This window comes from Apus apus, chromosome 5 (genome assembly GCF_020740795.1).
Source record: "Apus apus isolate bApuApu2 chromosome 5, bApuApu2.pri.cur, whole genome shotgun sequence".
Lineage (NCBI taxonomy): Eukaryota > Metazoa > Chordata > Aves > Apodiformes > Apodidae > Apus > Apus apus.
Window position 1 is genome coordinate 40,682,257 of NC_067286.1, and position 26,167 is coordinate 40,708,423.

Below are 26,167 nucleotides of genomic sequence, written 5' to 3' on the forward strand. Positions count from 1 at the left end.
GAATCAGAGTATGTGTACATTCTGCCGTGCAAAAGAAAGGAGGAAAGATGCTGCATTTGAAGGAGGGAGAGACTAAAGAAACTGAAGAGGGAAGAGTTTTGTTCCTCCTTTCAACAACAAAGGAGGAGAAATAAAACAAACAAAATAAATAAATATTAAAAAAAAAAGGTCACGGCTTTCTGAAATGTGTGTTCTTTCCTTTTAGTAAGAGTACATAGTCTTTTATAGCCCTTTTATAGTCTCCCTCATTAGAAATATTCAAAAATTTCCTAAACACTGGCTTGGGCAACTGGCTTTAGGCAGCCCTGCTTGAGTAGGTGGATTGGAAGAGATAATCTCTAGAGGCCCCTTCCAACCTCAGCCATTTTGTGATTCTGTGATTATATTTCCATGTTAGAAAAAACATGCATAGGATTTACAAAACTGCAGGAATAAAATGTGACCTTTTTTTTTTTTTTTTTTTTTTTGAGCCTATGTGATGAAGAGGAGGCTGGCTACTGAGGAATCTGTGTCTATCTAACTGAAGAGAAAAATTCAGTGCTATGCTAGGTTATTTGCTTTTACTATATGTTGTGACTGCAGCAGCCCATTCTATAAAATTACAGCTCAGTGTGCTAACAAATCACACAATAGTTAGCACTGTGGTTTAGAATGACCAAAGCTGCCTTGAAAAATAGTGTGTAAATGAGTACATGGGAGTTGCATTGACTTGGAAAATGGATACTAATATCATAAGCAAAAGAAAATCAGAATAGTATTTTAATATTCAGCTGCTCTGACTGGTTTCTTTGGGACCTTTCTTGCAGTACTACTTACTACTCAACCAGAGTAGAAATTATTTCAGGTAGTCAGTAGAGTATTTCAGACCTGGTTCTCTTGTAAGTAGTATACTTATACTTGCTCTGTTTAATGGCAGATTTTTTCCAAAATCTCTTTGGTGTTATGTAATCTTGTTCTTTCACTATTTTTAAAGAAGTTGAGGTTAGCTACTCTGAATTATTTTCTATACAGAAGTTTCTACACTGAAATAATACCTTGAATCTGCATGCTGGAATTACTACCATGCATTGAAGGTAAAACTGAACCTAGTATAAGTATGACACTACTTAGAGACCTTTAGTCAGTGATTTATAATTTAGCTAATACTTATTTATTTTTTTAAAGGATTTTTGTCATTGCTTTTAAAAGAGAATCTTGACTCTTGAATGAGCTTTCCCTCTTACGGTAAAATCTTAGTATTTTCTGTTTGCAGAATTATTTGGGGATATTGGTAATTTCCTTTGCTTTTGAATATAACACACTAATTGAATTAGTAATGTGACTTTCATGTAAAACAGGAGTCACTTATTTATATATGACAGGCAATTAGGAAAAAAATCACTCTAGGTTAGTCGAATGCATTTTTATTTAATTTCAGACCCAGTACAACCTCACGAATACATGTTTATCTCCAAGTTACTGGGTTTATGTTCTGCTTAGAAACTACTATAAAGAATGGATCAGAGGTGAGGTAACGTTTCTAACTTATATGCAGTGGATACAGGAAACTGAAGATGACCCAGCTACATGGCTTCAGCAGCTCCTCAGATCCTGTTTTCCTCCTGCAGATCAGGGGTCTGTCAGCAGCTGTTAGCAGAGCTGTAGTGGTCCAGTGGCACAGCCAGCGCAGGAGCCCTGTGTGAATGACCCCATATAGCTCGAGAACATCACATTTTCCTTTTTCTTCTTGCACATTTTTTTATAATGATCATCATTGATTTCCCAAGTCTGCCTGTGCAGAGCTCTTTGAAAAGCAGATCAAGCTTGTTGTGGTCTTTGAAATGTCATCACTGAAAGGCAGTGTAAGAACATATAGAGAATGGAATTGGGTGGGTGAGTATCAAAGGGCTACTCCGTGCTGTTGACTAGCTGCACACGTAAGTACTGTTAACTCGGAAGAGTAGAAACAGTTAAACTTTATTGTCTGAACATTCGGAATGTCTTTCTGTGCACTTACAGTTCCTTTAACTGTTCAAATGAAAATAAATGAAAGCCTGTTTTGCTGCATTTTGAAGAGTTCAGAAACAGAAAGGGAAAGGAATGGTAGGAGGAAACTAAGTCATGTATATACAGCATATTATCTGCCTTAATGCTGCAGGTTCCAACTGGCACATAGTGACAAGGAACACAAAAATGTTTCATTTGTATTTTGATGCATTTCTTTTTGTGGCTTCTGATGGAGCAAGACACCATTGCACTGCTTAAAAAAAAAAAAACAAAAACAAAAACAAAACTTATTTACATTTAAGTGTTTCTCTTCCTAATATAATATACATTTTAAAAGATACATAGGTTTCTGAGGCCTAAGCTCTACAACAGCACTTCTCTTTCTTGAAATCCCAGTAGTTCTAAGCTGCTGGGCATTGTATAAATAATCATTTAAACACATTTGTTAGTGGTTTGCCAGAACTTTGAAGAAAAGTATTTTCTTTCAGAGATTAGAAAGCCTTAATTCAAAATTATAATTTAATAGAAAAATCCTTCTTATGTGGAAACTAATTTATTTCTTTATTTCTTTAAAATTATAATTTTAAAAGAAAAAGGATAAAATCTATCTATATAAATATAAGTGCTTCCAAACATCTGCAGTTCAAAGTACATAATTCACAGTGACACCAAAGGTTGGTTTGTGTTTTGACTGGATGACTTTGGTATTATTTTTGTCTGCAAAGGAAAGAGTTGTGCAGCATCCAAGTGGTGCAAGATGTTTTCCTCTCCAGAAATCATGATGAATTTGGGACAAGGGGCAGACTGTTCAAAAAAATAATGAGGGGAGGAGGAGAGAGGAGCTGTTGAACTGAGAATACTTGCATTCCATTCCACATCTTTGAGCAGAGAGCTACTCTGAAGTATCGATCATTGTAAACAAAGCAAAAAAAGACGAACAAAATAATAAACTAAAAGAAGAATCAGTTGAATTGTTCTTGTTTGCTTCACGTGGTTGTTTATTGTATTCAGGTTTCCCTAAGTGATGACTTTAAAAATATAACAGGTGAAAAAGTAGCCATGTTACTTCACCTATTTCACGTTGTCTGCAGCATTTTTTGTCATGTTTTTCATGGTGACTAGGAGAATTATTTGTACTCCAGTTCTTTGTTGCAGTGAATATGTGTTAACTAATTTCAAACTGTTTCTGCAGTTTACCATTTCCAAAAGTATTAGGCTGTGTAGCAGTAGGATCTCAGAATCCCAGAAGCTCATCTTTTAATGGTATTTTTGCATTTTCCATCAGGATACAGTATGTCATTTACTTTGCTGTTGAACATTTTGTTTAAAATGCATAAAGAAAAAAAATGCATGTTGGAAAACAGTTCATCTGTCATTCAAGTGTACAGCTACTTCCCCATAATTTGGAGGACATAACTTGTTTTCCCAACTAATTAAGTAGGAAAAAGGTTGTTTTTCTTTCTTACTACTTCAGTAATTGAGATCCCAGTTCAACAAGGTCTTCAGTTCATAGAAATCCACAGAATGTGGTGGAATACTCCCTGTTTAAAGTGAAGGCCCCGATATGTAATCAAGTAATTACACACTAGCTGACCCATAGTATGTGACTAAACCCTCACTTCTTTTTTTTGTCTGACTTGAATAAAAATATGTTACCTTAAATTTAATGACAGAATGAAGCTATTTCTGGGAGGCTGTAGTTATGTTCACAATCTATTATTAAACTATGGAGACAACATAAGAATGACTGGATGGGATGAGATCAGGCCAAAGATCCGCCTACCACACCACCCTGACCCTACTCAGGGTGTTTAGGCTTCAGGAAGAATATAAGAACAGGGCAAGCACGTTGTGGTGCCTCTATCTACATACTGCCCCTTTTTTCAGCAATCTCATCAATGGTGTCTTCTGTGTTTGTACTAGTACTAATTGTAAAGATTATAAGCATTGCAGGTTTTGATTAGGACTCTAGATGAACAAATTTATTTTCATTAAATGCTATCCCTTTTATCTACTAATTGGATTCATTCAGAATTCAGGAAAGAACTGTACAGTATTTGGCCACATCTTAGTCCTAGTACATTTGTTTCATTAGACTTTGCCCCTCATATCTGTATTAACGGAGACAAATCAATTGCTTTTTTTTATTTCCTAGCATATAAACGGCATAATGTGTTGACTCTTTTTTTCCCCTAGCATATTGCTGTGAGTTTAGAAAGGGTTAGTTTAGATTCCTTTTAATGAAAGACAATGAAAATCATTGTGTGCTCTATAGTAATATTAAAAGCAAATACAGGTGTAACAGTATTAAATAGCCACCAAGACTGCATTTGCAGTAAGGATGTGTTAATGGTTTTGTTATATTTAGGTTTGGATGTTGCTTCCCCAGCCCAAGAGTGTATGCTTTCTCTCGGTGTGATGGTTAACACACCTGATGTTGCTATCTAGTTCAGTGAGATGAGATCGAGGGCCCCATGTGTAGCAAAACATTTGTCTCTTTGAAAGCATGTGAACCGTCTGATTGACCTGAGTAGCGCAGAATTAAATGCACTTCTGCGTGAGGCCTGTGGGGATAGAAGTTGTCTTCATATAAACAAACAGCATAGGGACCAAAGGACTGGGGGCAGCGGGATACTCTGCTCGATGTTAATCCTTCACTGTATTCCATCTTTGTCCCTGTTTCTCAATGGCTTGCACACTTCTCTTTGCTCTGGTATAACGTCCATTTTTTCTGCTCCCAGACACCTCACTGAAGAATCATATTAAGTAACAATCAAATAATAACTTGTCAATCTGTGGAGACATGGCAGGCACCATAATACTGTGTTAACATGTTATAGGTACAAGTTGAAGAAGAAAATGCTTAAAAGCTGACAGCATATTAAGGATTATTTGTTTATACTAGTGCTAAAGTTATGTTTGCTATGTTCATGTAACCTCATTTTCTAGTAAAGGCCAAACACTATCAAGTGGTTATCTGCATTGATTTTTCTATCTTCTGAAATACTCAAGTAGTTGTAAAGCATCTTTGCTCCTTTAGTGTTCCTGGAACTAGGAGCATCTTTTAACAGTATCTTTCTTGGCAAGTCTCAACTACTTTACTCAGTGATACTCTCCTGGTCCACTTCTTGACCTTTCCATCAGTGTTCTCTTTGGCAGCTGCTCCTTTTTGCATTTTTTCTCGCTTTTCCCTGTGGCATTCTCAAGCTTCCCACCTGGATAGTCACTGAAAGGGGTCAGCAACCGCAACAGGTTATAGCCGGTGCCTCTCACAAGCATCCTTATTCTGCTGAATAAGGTTAGCTGATTGTCACTTAAAAAGGCTCATCAGTACCCTGATGGCTTAAATTAGAAGATGGGAAGAAAGAAAAAGACTACTTGCTGTCTGTCCTTCTTTTCTTGTCTGAATCTCTTCTTAAACTTTTTGTATGCTACCTGCTTTGCTTTTCATTTTGTGTCTTAGCTGCTTGTGATGCATGGTGTGCTGGGTACAGGGTGTTTGTTTGGAAAGACTAAGTGCTTTTAGAAGAATGCAGCCAGGTTGCACTGTGAAAATATAGTTAAAGACAAGACTGAGTGTCTGTTGCTGGGAATGGATGATGCTGATAGTGAAAATTGTATAGTTGGGCACTGATGATTGCTCAAGGAATACTTGGAGTAGGCTTAGAGAATTTCACGGTCTGACAAGTGTGTTATCACCTGAATGAGACTAGCTAAGGTAGGAGGCTTTTGAGGGAAATATTTTCAGGAAGGAGAGCAAACATGAGGGTTTGAAAGAACAGAGGAAACTTTTTCTGGTTGGGTTTTTTGTTGGGGTTTTTTTGTGTCTTTGGCATTGCCTCTCTGGCTACAGAACTCTGAATGCACACAGTAGACCACACAATGAAGCTAATTCTTGGTGGATTGTTTGTGTGCAACTTTTGTAAAATTACATGTTGCCATTTGCAAGGCTTTAATATCCTTTACTTAGCAAAGTCTTTTGCATTGTGATCAGGGCATATTCTCTTTGACATCCATCCACACTGCTCTCATAGTCCTTGATATTCTTGAAGTATCTGAGGTAAAGAAGCAGTTTTCTCAATTAACAGCCTGTCTTCCATAAAGTGTTAAATTCATGGGAACTTCCATTTAAGTGCACAATTACACCTCAAATCAGATATTTAGGCAACCTGTGTTGCACAGAATATTTTGTCTCAGACTTTAAGAGGATTCTGTGTGAAGGTTTACAAAGTATGAATTTTCACAATTTTGGGATAAGACATTCTTATTTATAATATTTAAAATGAAACACTTCCTCTAGCTTTCAGCTTTCTTAAAAGGATACATCCAGCATTCCTTCTTGCCAGTACTGAATTGGACGGTGTCTTCTCTTCACTGTGCTCCAAAAAGTATTTTTATGTATGTTTTTAGAAGGAAATCCAGTTTCTTACTTGCAGCTGTTGGCATTTTAGAGTCCTGGAGTGAACCAATAAAAACACATGTTCTTTTAAAGTACATCTATTTTTACTGGACCTTGCTAACAACCAATGACACAGAATGCAAAAAATGTTGGCTCAAATGAATAGAAGGGCTGCATTGTTTTAAATTCTATGTTAAAAATTTTCTTTACAGCAGGATTACACAGAAGTGTCATATGCTCTTGTTCTTGTGAAAAAGAGTACATGCTATTAGCATGCTATTTTAATGTTTTAAAAGTAGTTCAGCTATCAAAGTGTTGTAGAATATAAAATTTTAGTAAGTCATAAACAATGTTGCTGTTTAAGAGTATTATAGTACTTTCACAAATAAGATAATTAAAGATTTTACTTCCTACAAAGGTAGGAATAAATACATTTTGATTGATAATTCAGAATATCTTCTGTTGTTAGACTGTTTCAAACATATTAAGACCCTTATGTGTAAAGGTCAAATTAGATCACCATTCCTTTCAGAGGATTCAAGCAGTTTACTGATTGAATGTGCCTAGTTTTTTTCAGGTATCAACATTCTTAGTGGAAATGAAATTCAATAATTATTTTAAAATGCTACCAAGATTGATGTAAATGTAATCATGTCAAGGTTGACTTGGTACGGGGGTCCATCTATTTTATGTTACTTGTGTTGCTCCTTTATCCTACGTGCTCTGTATGCTGCATGATGTTTGAGTCCCACTGCTGCTGTTTATTTCCCTGTCCTGTCCTCACAGGAGTAGAGAGGAGACTATGAATTTAGCTATGCAACCTGCCCTGTACTTCAAGATCTTTTTCCATATGGTCCTGTTGCTAGGTTTTGCTCTTACCATGTTTTCACTTCTCTTTTGGAATCAAGAGAATAACATTGATACAAATTCATGTTTTAAAGTCAGGTTGAGACTTTGGCCTTTTTTGTAATATTTAAGGTAAAAAACTTTTGCTGTTGTCAAAGCACTGTTTTGAAGAAGAGTGATGGCAAAGCAGAAAAGGGAGAGGTCTGCTGGTCTTACGTGATGTAAAGTGTCATAATAGTGCCTGAAGTACTAGGTGGATTTTAATTTTTTTAATGGTATTTAGATTATGTATACTAGAGAAAAAAACTCTACAATCTGGATTTAATGCTTCAGTAGTTTTATTAGCAGCTTCATGTCTGCAGACACATAATTTTATGCTAGAGATGGAAAAAGAATTACACCCATGATTCGGTGATGTGTGATTTTTTGTGTGTATGTGAGAGAAACATAGATATTAAATGTCTCAAGTCTGTAAAAATATTTGCAATCAAATATACTTTAACATTTTTTTTCTGTATTTCCCAATTTTATGGGAAAATGTCTTTTCTTCTTACAGTAAAAATGAAACTGTGCATTAAGCAACTTTACAAGACACTGAGAAAATTCACTAGGCCAGACAGATTTGCTTCCTTTAAAATATATATTAGAAATGAGGCCAGATTTCTGAAAGAAGTAATGAAATAGAACAACAGATATGTGAATTTATTTTTTTAATAATACTGTTGGACACCTAAAATTACTTGAAACTTATTCAAATACAAGATTGAATAATGTTCTTTTACATATGATGCTGGATACCTGATGTGCAGTACATTGTTACGGACTTATTTTCTGATTAAGAAGTGTATGTATTGATATGTCTTTAAAATTTCTATCTTGAGACCCTTTAGTTCTCCTTATTTTACGTAGACCTCAGTTACAATTTTTGCAGTTCTACAGCTCTCTTTTTCACAGTTTTTTTTTTTTCTTTTTTTTGAGTTATTTAAAATATTCCTGCTATTGCTGTGTTTTTCCCCAGTTCTAGCAGTTGTTCCACTATGTCTTCCTGGTACTTCATCAGTTTGGTTTTGATTTTTTGAAAAAAACAATATTTGTTTCTTTTTTGTAAGACAGTGAACTGTCTGCTGACAACCAATTACTCTTTCAAACAAAGGTAGCTGGGCAAGACCTCTTATGGCTACCATAAAAAAAAGTGAAATATAATTTAACTCACAACTTGCAGATCTTTAATCTTCAAAACAGATCTGTGGCTGACAGCAGTAAGTATATGTGTTTGTGCACACAGCAGCAAATGTTAAATTTTTCATTCTTTGTCATTAGGTTAAATACTTAAACAAAACAATCTTAAAACTTTTTTCAAGATGTGGTGTGTGATTGGGAATTAGAGTAATCTCTTAGCATGAAAAATACAAGTATAAAAACTACATGTATTTTTCCTAATGAAAGGTGGTATCCTGGATTTGAGAGGAGGGTCTTTCATTTGCTTGCTTTTCTGAAAGCATGTATTGCTTCCTTTATATCCAGTTACTCAATACACAGAAGCTGAAATCTAACCTTATATTGGCATAACTAGGACCAGAAATGCAACCTGACACTTTTTAAATCATCCTGCAAAATGTCTTTATCTGTTACAAACTTAGCTTTTTTTGGCATGTGGTTGGACCAGGAAGAAACTGAATAATGATGCAAATTTTTAAAAAGTAGCTCTAACACTGCTCTGGGATTGTAGCTTGCTTTTGTCTGATCCTTTCACTACTGCAGAAATGGTGATGGAGTTATTTACGTTAATTCATTTGGCTTGTTGAAAAAAAATATCCCCACACTCCTCTACTTAATGGGATTCTTTCCCCGTTGCAGTGCAAACGGCTGGAGCAGGAGCTTCATCATCTGAAAGAGCAGAACCAGACTTCAGCAAACAACACGAGACATCTGACTGCTGAAAACAATCAAGAACGTGCTCTGAAGGTAAATCTCCATTTCTTCTTGCAGGCAAATTAAGGTTGTAAGCCCCTGGTGCCAGCTTACTAGGCTGCATATATCAGTTGTGTACATTTCAACAGAAGTGAGCTATGCTGTTTGCCAACAACCCCTTCTTTAAACACAGATACAGCACCCTTCTGTTATGGTTTTCTTTTTATTTTGTGTATGAAAACAACAAGAAAAAAAAACATATCCTCCAAATTATTGGGCTGGTAATTAATGCTAAGTTCTTTGGATCTGTCCTTGCAATATTACATTTTATAACGTGAAGAAAACTGCAACTTGTGGTACCTTTGCAAAACTAATATTTTAAAGCATGGCTGTTTGATCTGCTCCCAGCAGTGTGTGCTATATTAATAACATTGTTGACCTATGCTACTAGTGACCACATAGTTGATACTACTATTTGCAAAAGGGTAACTAGTTGGAATTGGGAGGAGGAATAATAAGTCTTGTCAATAAGAATAAAAATGAGCGGAGAGACGGGAGAGGGTCAGAGAAAGGACAGTGTAAAGTGACAGTTACTGCTGCTTTGAGAAAGGGAAATTGTAACATCAGTGGAATTGATCGCTGCGTAACCAGCAATCTCCCCGCTACCCAGAATAAGAGACTATGCCAGGTAAGATGTGCAGGCATCATGCACACCTATTCAGCCACTGTATTCTTAAAAATCTCTTTTATGGGTAGTGGAGAGACAATAGAAATACTGAAGTTACTCTGTTGATACTGTGTCGTCATTTTAAAACTGTTTTGTTTAGGCACTGAGATTCAAACGTAGCTCATTTATAGGCAGATTTTTCTCTGCCTCCTTTTTAAATTTTATATATATATATATGTACGTTTTGGAAACATCATCGTTACACATCACCAGTGTAAAGTATAGGAATTAAGGTAAATCCTTGTGTAGTTTGACATTCTCAGAAAAAAAGAAAAAAAAAGTTTAATGAATAAACAGAGAGAGGCTGTGTGCCACACGAAGGCTTTATGTTCCAGGCGTTTATAATTGCCATCAGAATCTGTGGTGAATATTACAAAATCAGGTGTGCAATACTGAAAGCAGTCCAACCTCAGATGTCTAGAAACAGAGATAGTAAACATTCAGGGCTGTTTCTGACAACAATTATAGTATTGTTTTGAATCTTATATCACTGAAAGTTAGTGCTTGCCAAGCATGCTACTTACTGAACGTAGTGTTGTTTTTCATTAATTGCATGCTGACTTGTTTTTTCTGTGTCACTGAAAATATAATGCACAGAGTCTTTCTGTTAGAAAACAGAAACGCTTTATTGAAAGTACACTTTTTACATTTAATATTGCCTGACATACTGCTTACAGAATAACTGTATTTTCAGAGCAAGAAGTGACGTAGCAGTTCAGAGCGTTACTAGGATTTAATTCTAAGCCTGATATTGCTCTCCCAGCACCTAATCTTTAAAGAATTTAATTTCTGGCTGTCACATGCTTTTTTCAATTTTTCAAAGCTAGAGGTTAATTGGTCACAGTCTTTTAGAGATGAGAATCTGGGGAGGAAAAAAAGAATGCTTTTCAATTTTTCCTGAAGTTAAACTTTTAAAATATTATATCTCAGTAGAGTTTGTCTCAGTAAATATTACTTTTAGCAACAGTGAGGACAGGTCCATCTGAGTATTTTAAAAGGCTGATGGATCAAATTGAATTCTTGACCTTGAAAACTTTAAAATGGTCCCGTGAAATACTGGCAATAGTAGTTAGCTTTGATATACAGCATATGAACATAAATCCTGACCTAAGCGCTCGTGTAAGTGAAAAGCTTATCACCCCTTTTTAGTGTAGCTACAGCATAAAAAACATGGACTGGCTGGTAGGAATGAAGGTCATGTCAGCAACTCCTTTAAAAATGGCTGGCCAGGGCACTTCTGCTGCCATCAGTGGCAGAGTTCGCTGATGGACAGATGCCCATGCAGAACCACCTGGCAGGTAATGGCACTGGGGGGTCTTGGCACACACCTCCCCTGTGAAACCCACTTGTTCTTAACTGCCACCTCCTGCCTCTTGTATGCACTCAGCAGCAATCATAAGTGCTACATGCGGAGTGCATGTACAGACCCAAGCATCGCCTCCTGTCCCCTCTTCACCGAAGATCACCCTCTCACCATCTGACCATTTTTGGAGAAACAGGACAGGCCATTTGTCTTTGTGGTGCATGGTTAAATATCAACACAATCATTTTTATTTTCACCATGTTCCAGAGAACTATATTTACTTTAACCAGTTCCACATGCAAATTGAGAACTGCACTATGTCCTGTTAATTCAGATGTAAACACCTGTCCTGCAGGAGGAGTCCAGGTGTCTATCCAGAACAGTTTCTGTTAAGAAAGTTGGGGTTTCTTTTAATATTTAATTTTCCCTACTCTCTTAATTAATGTCTGATTCAGTTTGGCAAAAGATGTATTCTGGTGATCGGTGGCAGATGAGGAATTTGATCTGCGTTAGATTTTCTTCAGGGAGTAGCAGAAGTGTAAACATTGGATGTGGTGCATGGGTACTTGCAATCTTTACTGGATAAAAATGCAGTAATCAGGATCAGCTAGCTTATGGATGGAATAAAAGTTTGCAATAAAGGATGAGGTCATCACCTCTGTGGGGTCCTGAAATATACTTACCCATAAAGCCCAATGGGTATTGTTTCTTTCTTTCTTACTTTTAAAAATCATCTCACAGTATTGAGTTGCTCAGAAGGAAAACCAGCATGAAACCAATCAACAATAAACCATTCCACTGATTACATGTTCTAATAGGTAAGATAAGCTGCAAGCTTTCAGCTTTATTTTTAGCTATATTAACTCCCAGGGCTACTGCCACACTTCTGTGAGGCAGTAGCAGCCCATAGACTCCTGAGTGAGGCAGAGCAGCAGTGACAGATTGTAACCATGGGACAGGTGTGGTGGCAGTAAACTGGCCAGGTGCAGGATCTGAAAGTCACAAAGACGATGTAAGCACTCTTGCATACTTTAGGTCCTATATCACACCTGAGGATCACGTGACAAATAAAACATATGACGCTTCAGGCATGTTATATAGACTTAGACTATGCCATTTCATCTTAGTGTGCAATGTAGCTAATCTGCACATCTTTGCTAAGGTAGCTCTTCTTAACTAATCTCTGTCATCTGTATTAGTAGTATGCGATTTAAAATTTCCATATTTAATGTGTTTATTGCATAGAACATTCCTTACAGTGATGTGAGCTGTTCAGTCTCACTATGCCAAACTGGTACTCCTAATTTTTATAATACTCTTATTGGTCATAAGGGGTTGTATTAATTGAACAAAAATGCCAATTTCAAACCTATCCTCCAAGCAATGCCCACAAATGCACAGAGGTCATTCAGAGAAGTATGTGGGCCCCTATTTCCATAGTTAGCGTAAAATAATCCTCTTCTTTGTGAAACCATTTTTAAAAAATCTCTTATAATATTTCAGATTGAATTACAGCTAAATCTTTTAGGGATAATTGCTTCCTAAGGGCCTATACATTTGCACTCTTAGTACATTTTCATAAAATAAGATCTGCAGAGTGCTTTGCAGTTCTAATGTGCCAGGGTCTATACATAAGATTATTCATTTGTGCTTGGCCTTCATAATTAACATTTGGTCTCTACTGATTCTGATAAATGTATTCCCACAACACACTGAAATACCTGATTCAATTACACATAGAAAAGTTGAAGAATTGCTATTTTTTCATTAGTATTCAAATATTGTTGAATATAATTTTATTCTTAGCTTTATATTGTGTAGTTTTGAAGTATAAAGTTTTAAGCAATACATTCTCCTAAAGAAAAATAAAGATTTTACTTACTACCCTTGACTTCAGGAGGGCAGATTACAGCCTCTGCAGGGATCTGCATGAGAGAGTGTCATGGGATAACATCCTAGAGGGAAGAGGGGCCCATGAAAGCTGGCTGATATTTAAGGATCACCTCCTTCAGGCCCAAAAGCATTGCATCCCAACAAAGAGAAAGACAGGTTAAAACTTCAGGAGGTCAGCGTGGGTAAGCAAGTAGCTCCTAGAAAAACTCAAACTTAAGAAGGAAGTATGCAGAGGGTGGAAGCCAGGGCAGGTGTCCTGGGAGGACTGCAGAGAGGTTGTCCAAGCAGCTAGGGATAAGGTAAGGAGAGCCAGATCCCAGATAGAATTAAATCTTGCCAGGGATGTAAAGAGGAATATGAAAAGCTTCTATAGGTATGTTGGGGATAAAAGGACACAAGAATAATGTAGGCCCTCTCCTGAAGGAAACAGGAGGCCTAGCTACACAGGATATTGAGAAGACTGATGTTCTCAATGACTCATTTGCATCAATCTTCTCTGGCAAGTGCTCCAGCCTCATCACAAAGGCCACAGCACGTAAAAGCAGGGACTGGGAGAAAGAAGCACCCCCCACTATAGGAGAAGAACAAGTTCGTGACCATCTAAAGAACATGAAGGTGCACAAGTCGACAGGACCTGATGGGGTCCATCCATGTATCCTGAGGGAGCTGGCAAGGGTCCAAAGAAGGGCCACAGAGATGGTCAAAGGGCTGGAGCACCTCTGCTATGAAGACAGGCTGAGAGAGTTGGGGCTGTTCAGCCTGGAGAGGGGAAGGCTCTGGGGAGACCTTATAACAGCCTTCCAGTACCTGAAAGGGCCTAGAGGAAATCTGGCGAGGGGCTTTTCACCAGAGAAGATAGTGATAGGACAAGTGGTAATGGTTTTAAACTGAAAGAGGGTAGATTTAGGTTAAATACCAGGAAGAAATTCTTCACCATGAGGGTAGTAAGGCACTGGAATAGGTTGCCCAAGGAGGTTGTGGAAGCCCCCTCCTTGGAGGTGTTGAAGGCCAGGTTGGATGAGACTTTGTACAGCCTGGTGTCTAGTGTGAGTTGTCCCTGCTCATAGCAGGGAGGTTGGAACCTGATGATCTTTAAGGTCCCTTCCAACCTTAGCCATTCTATGATTCTGTGACTCTGATTTTGCCATTGTGAACGTCCTCTTTACTTAATTGAAGAAAATTAGGAGATAAGTCTTATGAAACAGATAACTTACTGTAAAAATTAATGGAAAATGTTTAACTGGATTTGAATAAAGTATAGAGAAAGGTTACTTTTTTTCACAGGCTGGATTTATATTGAGATTTTTTTATTAGGTGTTGCTTTCTTCTTAAAGCAGCTATTAATCTGCTTAAAAGACCAGAGAGACATGTTAATTTTACTTCCATACCAAATTCTAAAAATGGAGAGGAGGGCTGCTTCATGATGGTACACAAATCAGATGCCCTTTGGTACGTAAATGAGTTTACTCCATTCAGGTATGTTGTCACTAGAACTTGTAAAGGTTATTAATCTCCTTCAGACCTCTTTATATGTTGATCTCTGGTTATAACTGGCTTGTTTTGTTATGTTTTTCTGACTAAGCAATCTTTTTAGTTTGGATTTTCTATGGAATTCATCCTACATGCTTCAATAGTTTTGCTAAGAATATCATGAACCTAGAGTCAGATGCAAGAAAGTGACCTGAAGGAGCTGGCAGAAATTGTCTACAGTAGTGTCATAAAGCAATTTTAGCTGATGTCATCTGCTTTCTACTGGCACATAAAGAACTGTGTCAAGGGCAAGAAATCCACCTTACATAGCAGTTTGGTAGTTGTTCCATTGATGATGCCTGTGAAAAAGCCACACTAGACTTTATTTAGGTACTCTCTGATGCCTCTCATAAATGGTATTAAGCTCTGTTTTGATTCCCAGAATATCCTGCTTCTTAGATTAGAAACTGGTTTTCCATATCTGCTTGACAATGCCAACTGCTAAACAAACCAGCTGTCTAGTCAATGTATCACCCATGAAAAGCACAATCTTAGGAGAATCTCATGTCATAAGAGCTTAAAAAAATTAAGAACACCTTTAACACGAAGTTTAAAATGTTTACTACTTTTGAAAAGCATGGGGTATTCATGCTATTTAGGCATATAATATTGACTGTGGAATAAAGTGCTTCTTTCAAAAGATAGTAACTGTGGCCCTTATCTGCAAAAAGTAAAGAAATATAACAATGTTTTTATGTTTAGATCTTCAGAGCTGAAGTTTCAGACCTTTATTTTAACGAATTTAGAGCTGGTTTATGATTGAAAAGCCCCTGCTTTGTTTCTGACAGTCACATGCTTTTGAAATGCTTTGTAGTCCAGAGAAACTTGCCTGAAATAGTGGAGGAAACTGAAATATTCCAGTTTCATCTCTTATATTAAAATTCTAGTTCAACATATGATTTTTATGTTTTATTATAATTATTAATTGCATCCTAGAAATATTTAAGAAAAAACTTTTTGATACTTTCATAATCATTTTACATGAGGCAGCAGAGATCAGGTTGATTTGACAGAAACCTAGGAACCACTCTGCCAACTTCAACTATTTCAACTGTTGCTCTGTTGCTAACTGCAGTGCTGTGTGAGTGTTAGAAACTGGCTGCTGATTACCAGTCTTTTATAGCCAACAGATTAACAGCTATGTTTTCTGCTGGTACAGTGGGTGTTACACCTTTCCACAGGTTCTAGCTACAAAGCAACTAGATTCTACTCTGCAAAGCATTTAAAACTTTAGGAATTTTAGTGTGCTTCATATTGCCTGTAAACAGCTGCACAAGAATGGCACTGAATGTGTCTCAATAGACTGAACAAAATGCGTCTTGGCTATAAGAATTTGTTAACCTTGCCTGAGGACTGTAAGTCTTCCTTCTGTCCTGTTAACAGATGCTGAACATCTATTAAGCAAAGAAGATACAGTTATTGAATCACAGAATCATAGAATGGTTTGGTTTGGAAGGAACCTCAAAGATCATCTAGTTCCAACCTCCTGACATGGGCAGGGACACCTCCCACTAGAGCAGGTTGCTCAGAGCCCCATCCAACCTGGCCTTGAACACTTCCAAGGATGGGGCATCTGCAGCTTCCCTGGGCAACCTGTTTCAGAGTCTCACTGCCCTCACAGTCAATAATTTCTTCCTAATACCTCATCTAAATCTACCCTCTTTCAGTTTAAAACCATTATGCCTCATCCTATCACTACATGCCTTAAAAATTAGAATCACAGAATATGATACGTAAGCAAAGCATACTGTAGAAATCACAATTATGTTAGAAAAACTATTTATATGGAAAAGTGAATTCTTATAAAAATGAAAACTATGTAATGTTAAGCTTAGTTGCCATGTCTAATGGTATAGTTTATCACCACAGTCATGGATTCATTTTTTACTTCCTTCTGCCCAATAGCATGTAAATAGTAGTGCTACTGTGAACCTTTGTAACATCTGAGAAAGTGTCATATTGCTGCACTTCAAATAGCTATAAACAATTCTTTCACTTTTCCACTAGTATGGAGCTTCATTTCAGGATTACATAGATCTAATTGTAAAACAATCAAGAAACCTGATGTATCAAAATTACTTTAAGAAAATGGGGGTTCCCTCCTTCACTTGCCACTTTCTGATACTATAAAACATATTCTGAACTTTTTTAGGAGATTCTAAATCTGAAGCCATTTTGTATAAAAATAGTAACTTTTCTGCAGTATTTAAAGAAGCCCTTAGCATTAGTTTATATTAATAATGTTGTCGCTAATCTTCCATGGCATATTTTTCAAAGTCTCTATCGGTATCATACCATAATAAAACAAAGCACCAAAAATATTTAGCCAAGTTAAGTTTTCCCTTTCAGAGTATTAAATTATACTGGAGACAAGATATCAGATTTTAAAGTGATCCTCTTTTTTTTGAGCAGCAACTTCAAACAACATCTGGAGCCTGAGTGCATGATGCCCTGTTAGTTTTTTGTCCTACAGTTAGATGTATAAAAGGTAGTAACCTAAGCACTTGTGCAAAAGACAAGCTGCAGGGTCATTCAATAGCAAAGGTCTTGCTGTGACCCATCCATGACCTCCTTATCTGAAAGGCCTCTTAGAATTGATAGAATCTACTTTAGATCTTGAGCAGAGAAAAACAGAGGTAGGATAAAGGATCAATATAAATATTCCAGAATTTTAGGTATTTACCAAAAAAAATCTTTGGTCTTCTTAAGTTTATCCAAATTTCTGTTCAGAATTGGAGAACCCTTTCCTAGCACTTTGCATGCAAGTGATCATATGAAATACAGTTCAGAGTAGAAGGGGAACAGATGGTAAAGGAAGACACTGAAACATTAGGTCTTAGTGTGGCTGTAAGGCTGCAGACTAGCCTTGATTCAGAGGCCTCAAGATGCTATGTTTGCTCTTATTTATCTTTTTATTGTAATCTGAAAGTCTCTCCTATTCTGTTCCCAGGTGAGAAGCTTTAGATTTTAGAATGAAATTAAGTCAAAAGAGCTCATGTCCAGAAAGTGCAGCTTGGTGCTTAAGCATCATTGACTCACAGAAGCCAGGACTCATTTCATGTCCTCCTTAATTCGCCTCTGTTTATTTGCTCTGGTACAGAGACACGTTTTTGATGTTAGGACAGTTGTGCTCCTAGATCACTAAGAAGATTTTGAAAATCCCTTTATTTTCCCCTTAAGTAAGACCAAAATCCTGATTTGGCTTCCATGTGTGTATGGCCACACAGAGGTGTAAAGGAAAAGTGGACTCTGCTCTTCACATATTCAGGTTGCTATGGGCAAGAGATATACTCCTTATATGCAGGAGATGTGGCTTTCTACCCTAACAGTATACAGGTTATTGGGAGAATGCTTAAAGAGCAGAAGGAACAAATGGACTTGGATTTTTTTTTTATATTTTTATTTTTCTTCTGTGAAAGTGGGCTTTATGAAATAAAATATTCCTCACCTCTCTTGCAGCAGATTTCCATAGATTTTCTTGAGAGTTTGGGGGCTGACAGCTGGACTTTGGCTTTTTTCTAGGAGTAAACTTTAGAGTAGTAACCTATACTGTAGGGGTTGAGTAGTAAATTTTATAATTCAGTAATTCTGAGTTTCCAGACCTTAACATAAAAAGCCTGTGCAGTCACACTGGTGTGCCACCTATTCAGAAAGTATATTAATACTGTATTTACTGATTAACACAAGCACAGGTAGAATTTTGGCATATTAAATATGTGGCCTTATTTTTTTATTTGAAGACTTGAAAGGTGTAGAGTGAACTTCACATCAGCAGAGGCATATCGATGCATTAGGATTTTGACTCAATGTACTAGGTTTGACTTCATGTTTAGGAACACTGTATGCACAGCTCTGTCACGTAGCTGAATCAAAATTGCTTGGTACGCTTGCACAAAAAAACCTAATTTTTCACTGAAAACTCTCAAATAAGGTCTGATTCAATTTGCAATTAAAACTACATTTTCTTATTCCTCCAAATTTCAGTCAGCTGTGCTGTTACTTCCAAAATTTTGCCTTCCATAGTAAGGTAAATACATTTTTCAAAGAAAAAGCAATTAAAAGGTGAAATTAGGAAAGAGCTGTCTTTAAACTTTGGATAGGAAGCTGAAGTAACAAATGCTGTTCTGTAATAGTAAATAATTGTGTATCATATTGCCCAACTATAGTATTAATGTCAATCGGTGATTGTGTTAAGCTGCTAAGCAGCTGAATTTGCAATTTAAAATTAAACTCAAATACCCAAATGTCATTTTGTAGTTAGATTCAATATATAAAGAAGCCTTCTGGGACTTCATTTTCTGAGCTGTGTTGGTTGATACTGGATTTTCTGTCTCCAGACTTTATTTTCCACTGAAGAATAGATGTCATCTTTCACAGTTTTACTGGATGTATTCAGATTCCATATTGTTTCATGAATTTGTCATTTCCTTGTGGATCACAGTCAAGATTGTTCTTTCAATGTTTGTTTGTTTATTAAAGAAATAGCTGCTATGCTGAAGAGGTTATTAAAATGGTGATGGTGTGACGTGCATAGAGTTCTTTCTTTACAAATATCTAGGCCATACATTTTGAAAATTTGAGATAACTTATTTTTTTAAAAATCATTAACATTTAAACTATGATTTACATCAGAAGCATAATTCAGACCTGGCTTTCAAACATTGAGGCTAATCTTGTAGATTAGGCCTGATTCTGTGCACTTACATAGCAGTGGCTGCTGGAGAGCAATCCTGCTGACATTAGTAGTAACTGTTAGGATCTAAATTTTGAGATGAACCCTTTCTTGCTTAGATCTTGAAGCTTGTGAGTCCCACAGGCACTTAAAATTTTCATGGGACTAGGACCCAAATTTATAAAGCCTTAGGGTGTTAAACGCACGTCTAGGCTGTTATGACGATATTCAGAAATCAGAGGAAATTCTATTCAAATTTGTTTTCATAAGCTAGGTATCTTATATGATAAAAGAAGATCTGATAAGAACTGATTGATGCTTTGCTAGTCCTTTCAGAAGAGCTCAGGCCAGAAGACATTTTAACGGGAAAAAATCTTTTATTCCCATGTTAAAAAACTATTATCCTTTCTCAGTGAAAAGCATCATATCCCTTCAAAATCTTTCCACCCAGAATCTCATTAAGAGCATCTCTACTTTAACCATGCTCCTTACTGAGGTCTTGGGAAAAAAATCAATTAATCATGAAACACCTCATTGCTCTGGTGCTTTAATCCTTCATCCCATCTTTTGAAAGGATGGAATAGAATAGTACAAGTTTCTAGTTTAGAAGTGGAACTGTGTTTGCTACAGTCTTAAACAGCAGAGGAAGTGGTCTAAATACACTACTTCGTGTCAATTAACTGCAAATAGAGGAGACAGATTTCAAACTTTTTCCTTGCATACAGTCTAGAGGAGAGACTTAGTATATCAAACGTTATAATTTTTTTATTGTGTTAGACTTGTAAGCATTTTAAAATAGCACATAAAATTGTTTGTTTTAATTGGTTATCTGCTGCTGTTTCTTACAGCTGAGCTGTAATTGTCTTAGATGTTAGAAGAGAAAGTGGCTGAGTGACTGGGCAGTGTGTGTCTGAAACCTTGGAAGTGCTGCTGATAGCTCCTTCTGTTTGGAATTGCTGTACCACAGTAACAACAAAAATGCTCATTTTCCAAACTAGGTAAAATAAAATCTGTTTATCTAGCCTGTTAAATCTGGGTGCCAACTTTCAAGCAGATGCAGCTTTAAGCTCTGTAGATGCTAAATCCTGAAACATTTGGTCTATAAACAAAAAGCTGACATCAAATACAGCATTGATGCTGGACGTAGTAATGGTGCATATAAGCTGCATTCACACAAAATAGGGAGATGATTGCTTTTTGTATGTTGCTTTGGGTTTTTTTCTTATGTTGGAGTATTAAAACAGATATTAAATTTTATCATTAATGCAGTGCATGGTCTCTCCTCAAATCCCCTTAATTACAGATTGACTCCAAGGATTACACAGCATGGATTTTAATTTTCACTGAAACAAAAAGAAAAGCTGCTTAAAAATTATTCTTGCTGAATGACTTGTTGGACCATGAAACAATTTTTAACATCTTTTGACAAGTGTTGTAAAATTTAAAATACTAGAACAGAGCTAACTGCACCTTCAGACTCCAATTGTGTCATGTATACTTCCCAAATAAAATGTTTTATTAACTTTGTTTTCACAGAGGAATCTCTGCTTCTCATATTTTTGTTTTTTCTGTTATTCTTTAAGAGAAAAAGACTCACGGTCTTGCTGAGATGTGTTTATGTTTGAAGAAAGTGACATCAGACTTCATATTTCCTTTCTTTGGTAATTTGAGAAAAATTACCAAGCAGAGTTGACGTTGCAGCAGCAACAGCGAATTTCGCACCCTTGTGTTGTTTCCCTTCTGACCCGAATGTCTAAGACTAAAGAGCACCACTCTAAAAACTTCATTCCAGCCTGCAACTTAGAATAGCAGGTTTGAGTCCAGAAACAACATTTTCACAAGTTGGGGCCTAATCCAGTAAGCTTCACACAGGAAGCTACGTCTGTGAGTACCTATTTTTCATCTGAGTAAAACTTTAAGGATCAGTTTTAGTCTCTTTCTTATGGGTTTTTCCCATTTCTGAAAAGATAAAATCAGCTTCCCAGTTTGTTTTCTGAAGCAAAATTCATTTTTCACAGTTAAAGCTTGTTAGTATTTTTTATAGTTTTACTGTCTATCTCCTGCTGATTCTTTAATACACAAAGAAAAAACTAAGTTGCTCTCCAAAGCTGCATCAAATAATAAATGCCCAAAGCTGAGTGTCTCCAGCTTGTCTTTAAGTTAGGTGCAGCTGAAAGCACCCCTTATCTCTCAAAATGTGGGTGCAAGTTTCTTGTGTTGAAAATCAGCTCCCTTTGTGACTAATAACTCATACAATGCAAAAGGCTGGAGGAATGACGAATCAGCTTTTGGTCAGGAGGTCACTGTAGTGTTGAGGGATAAATCTGTCACTGCTCTTTAATGATATTGGTCTGATAAAGTTCCTCTAATTCAGTTTGTTAGCTTAAAACATGCTTTCTGAGACTTCACAGGTCTGCAGGTAAATAGTATCATTATTGCTGCATCTTTGTATGGGGTGAAATTTTTGTGCTTGAAAAGGGTTATTTCAACAAGCTTTTCTCTCCCCCATTTTTTTTCCTAGCTGGCTCTGAATTTTTGCTATCAGAATGTTTAATGGTTTTCACCTTTAGTGTACTAGTGCACATTTTTTTAATAGATCAGATTAAACTCTATTGCTTTGTATTATAGCCAAGAAGGAACCCTTCCTATATTAATAGAAAAGTATTTCTAATGCAAACCAATGAACAGGCTAATTTATATACAATATTGTTCAGTCTACTTTGTCCATTATGTGTAACAGCCTCAACAGTGCGTGATTTTCAAATCACGTATGCTTAATGAAGAGGCCAGAAATAGCAACAAATGAGGTGAAATAGTGAATATGCTTGCTCTTTATGGCTTTTGTTGCTGCCTTAACATATGTAGGTCAATTATTGTGTGCTTGTGTGTGTGATTTCTTTTAAGTGGTCGTTAGGTAATACACAGCAGCGAGAGTGACGCTGGCTGTGAGCAGAAGTTGGGTGCTTTACATTCATTACAGTTCTGTTCTCTTGACTATAATCAGTAATGTTTTAAATATTTTATTGGTTAGACTTTTAATATAAAAGTATACAAAGTACTTTATAATTTTTTTCATAACCTAGATAAAATAGGCAAAAGGAAATAACAGTAACGCATTTTTAATGTACAGTTCAATTTTGCATGTCATCTCTTGAGGCCTGTTTTGTGAGACTGTGAATTACTTTGAATGCCCAGAGAAGTTAATAGGGGATGAGGAGGCCCAGGGCTCTTCAGACAGATCTTTTGATAAATAATACTCTCTCTTTACCACACCAGGCAAAATCTGGAAAGAAAGAAAACTCCTGCTTGTGTCCTAACATAAATAAATGTATGCATGAATGCTATCTTATGAAGTCGTTTGTGTTTGTTTAAGTTGGAGCATGGGACACACAGTAAGTCTGGTGTCTGGTTCTTGAAACCAGGGAGTGTAAGGGTCTATATCAAAAAGAAAATCGTTCTGAGATCTGAAGACTGAAACTAGCAGGAAAAATCAGTGTTTATAATAAGACCTGATTTTGACGTATATTATCTTTTCAGCAATGTTGCATGTTTGCAATACATTCATTCTTGGTACAAATGTGAGGGTTGTGCCACTTTGAATATGAAATTTCAGGATTTTTTGCTGGATCTAGATTTTGGTACTTAGTTTATGAAACAGTTCTGCATTTTGGGGCAAGGACTGTTGCTGAGGCTATTAGTTTCAGTCCAAGTGTAGCCATCTCTGTTTAGTTTACCAGTTTTTCAGGACTAAATAGTAACTGTCAGTAGCTGGTTCATTTTTGTTAATATATAACTTTATTTTTTTCCCCTGCACATCAACTGCCTAAGTGAAGAGTGACTACATAATTTCTGCAGATTTGTTCTGCTTTTGCTTTCCATACTTTTTCTCTAACTAGTCAACTTTTTCTCTACCCAGTCAGTACTCCATGGCTGTTAAACAGGATTTGCTGTTTCCTGGAACAGCAAATTTGCAAGAGAGTACTTTTTCAGTTGTTTATGTATTCTTGCACAATAATCAAAAAAACAAGGTTTATTCTTTTAGTTTGGGGGATTTGTGGCTTTTGTGTGTGTGTGTGTGTGTTTTTTTTTATTTATCTTCTTACACACTGGATTACTGGATTAAATCTCTTGTTTGGTTATTGTGAAATACCCTCGCTGTCTTTTTCGTTGAACCTGAATCATGAAAACAAGGAATCTGGATTACATTTGAGGAAGGATATGTTCAACTTGAAACATTGTACTTGCAGGTAAAGCAGTGGACACTGAAATAAAATAATTAGAAAATGAGTGGTGCTTTATTTTATGTGACTGAGTTGGAGTTGGCTACATCTGAAAAAGAATGAAAAAATGATCTCTTTCCTTGAGATTTGCCAAACAATGCTATAAGCTCCAAGTTATTTTGAGGTGGTGAAAGGTGAAACATTTGGCATGTTCTTTTTGGGCAATGCTTTAAAAGAAGAGAGGGCGGGAAAGAGGCGTTGCCACATCAGAGTCAAGGGTGTTTGTGGTTGTCCATGACAGCGGCTCCAGTTTTAAAACACCTGTGTTTACTTTGCAGCTTTTCTCAATCGGCCTGAAAGTGGCCTAAGAATGGCCCAGACAGACCTGCAGTATGGCTGTGTTGCCTTTGCAACATGCACACACAAAAAAAGAAAGGAAAAAAAGACAGAGATAAATCTCTTGTTAAGCAGTTAATCATTAACAGCATTTTTGTACCTAACTGAAAACATTCTGAACTTTTCTAAATTTTTAGTCTTACAGAAAGTGCCTGCATTTTTTCCCTATCTATTAAGCTAAATGTTCATCTTTGCTATTTTATTTCCTAGGAAAAAATAAAATCAACTTATTCTTGGTTTGTGAAGATTTTTAGTCATAAATAATATTAACAAAAATTGACATTGCTGTTGCAAAGTCATAAAAAAAATAATCATTAAAAAAGACAGGCACAGTCCTCCCTCTGCAACCCTCTCTGAAAAAAGGAAGCTCATCTTGGAACTCATTTCTGAGTATAGTTTTGCTTTATAAAATCCTAGTATTTTATGCATATAAACTTTTTGTAGTGTGCTAGCTTGCAATTGATCACATAAATACTTTGTCCTGCAGTGGGTTACAGAGTTAAGTTGGGTGTTTTCAGTGCTTACTTAGAAGTTTTAAAATTATTAGTGGGTCAGTATTTAAGATACTCGTCTGATAAGAGGCATATTTTTTCTGTTGCTCCAAATTTATTATCTCTAAAATTCATTCACATTTTACAAGCTTTTTTTGCTTTTTAAGAGAACCTCATCTGCTGCTTTCTCTAGTATTTTGTAATCCATGCAATATCTCTTCTATATTCTACTCTAGTGCCTGGCATTCCTGTTTATAAAAATATGTCTTCTTCATAATTATGTTTTTCTTTATAGTTCAGGACCTCACTACAGGTCAGGAGCACAGGTGATTTCTCCCTTAGACTGATTTATTTTTAGGATTGTGAGCTTAGTAGATTCAAGATCAGTGTATGGGGATAAACAGCATGAAACCCCTTAGCCAAGGTAAGTAGCCTAACTGGAGCACAGTTACTTTAATACTGTTGGCCTAACATGGTGACTTGACAGAGCAAACTGGGAACATGCCAATCCCCACCAGATCAGGCACCGCTTTAAAAATGAGAAATTGTACCAGAGAAATTGCAGCAGAGCAGCCACCTCTCCATGGCTTTCCCAGGGGGTAAGAAAAGTGGTATGGGTGGCTGGGCTGACAAAACTGCCTTCTGCAGAACATAAGATGTTTTATCCACTGACAACCCCCTTTTTCAGTGATTCAACTAGAAAATCTGGAGGATATTCATCTGAACCAGCTTTGGACATAGAGAAAAGCTTGTGAGCTAAATCCTCACCTGAGTATATGCACAGTAAGATCGCTGAAATGCAGGTAGTACTACTCTTTCATATTGGTAATGGATGTAAGCCAGTATGTCAGCTAAGAAATGTGGGGCACAAGAAATCTAAAGAGTTCACAGAATTTATTCCAGGGTGCTGGTAATAGGTAGTTAGGTAATAAAGTATGTTTAAAAGATTGGGAAGTTGTCACATTTATTAAATTACAAGGTGTATATGTGTTTTATAAGCAGTCTGGATAATGACAGTATATGAAAGGGGAAGAAGCAGCTTTGTGAATGTAACTTTTTCTGAAGACAACACTGAGATCTTGATAAGAAAGAGGTAAACAGGGACTTGACATAGACTGTCAAGAAGAGCTTGTGTGGCCATTTGTAGTGAGAAGGTTTTTGGAAGGGAGAGTGCATGCACAACTCCTCTGGACAACCTGTTCCAGTGTCTCGCCACCCTCACAGTAAATATTTTTTTCCTAATGTCTAACCTAAATCTCCCCTCTTCCAGTTTAAAAACATTACCCATCGTCCTATCACTACAAGCCCTTCTAAAAAGTCCTTTCCCATCTTTCCTGTAGGGCTCCTTCAAGTACTGGAAGGCTGCTATAAAGATCTCCCCAGAGCCTTCTCTTTTCCAGGCTGAACCGCCCCAACTCTCTCAGCCTGTCTTCACAGGACAGGTGCTCCAGCCCATGGATCATCTCCATGGCCCTCCTCTGGACTCACTCCAACAGCTCCATGTCCTTCTTATGTTGGGGGCCCCAGCACTGGACACAGTGCTCTAAGTGGGGTCTCATCAGAGCAAATCCCTCATAAATTTACTGGACTTTGCAGTTTTCCTGTTCCTGTACTGGAATTGCGTCAATATTGTAGGAACTCTTTCGACTTAAGAAAATACAGCCAAAAAGCGACAAATACAAAAGCTGCAGTAAGAATGAAAAGAGTTGGAGAGGTTCACATATGTTCTGCATTTATGCCTGTATTTGCAGCAGTTGTACATACAGTCCATGGCAAACAACTATTTAAAAACA

The 26,167-nt window shown here is 36.8% G+C and overlaps 1 protein-coding gene and 1 long non-coding RNA gene across 6 annotated transcripts in view; one reads left to right on the forward strand and one right to left on the reverse strand.

The window, feature by feature from the left end:
• Positions 1–26,167, forward strand: part of MIPOL1 (mirror-image polydactyly 1) — a 189,728-nt gene that overhangs the window by 88,359 nt on the left and 75,202 nt on the right. For all 4 annotated transcript variants that reach the window (XM_051622612.1, XM_051622611.1, XM_051622610.1 and 1 more), the window contains one exon: positions 9,089–9,196. In XM_051622612.1, the coding sequence (XP_051478572.1) occupies positions 9,089–9,196 (108 nt within the window). The remainder of the gene's footprint in view (positions 1–9,088; positions 9,197–26,167) is intronic.
• LOC127386098 (uncharacterized) overlaps positions 1,348–26,167 on the reverse strand; it is a 34,631-nt gene continuing 9,811 nt past the window's right edge. The window contains exons 3-5 of one of the 2 annotated variants that reach the window (XR_007889808.1): positions 13,055–13,127; positions 6,311–6,441; positions 1,348–5,685 (exon numbers count right to left, since the gene is read on the reverse strand). This is a non-coding gene — a long non-coding RNA (uncharacterized LOC127386098). The remainder of the gene's footprint in view (positions 5,686–6,310; positions 6,442–13,054; positions 13,128–26,167) is intronic. The other variant, XR_007889807.1, reaches the window with a different exon arrangement.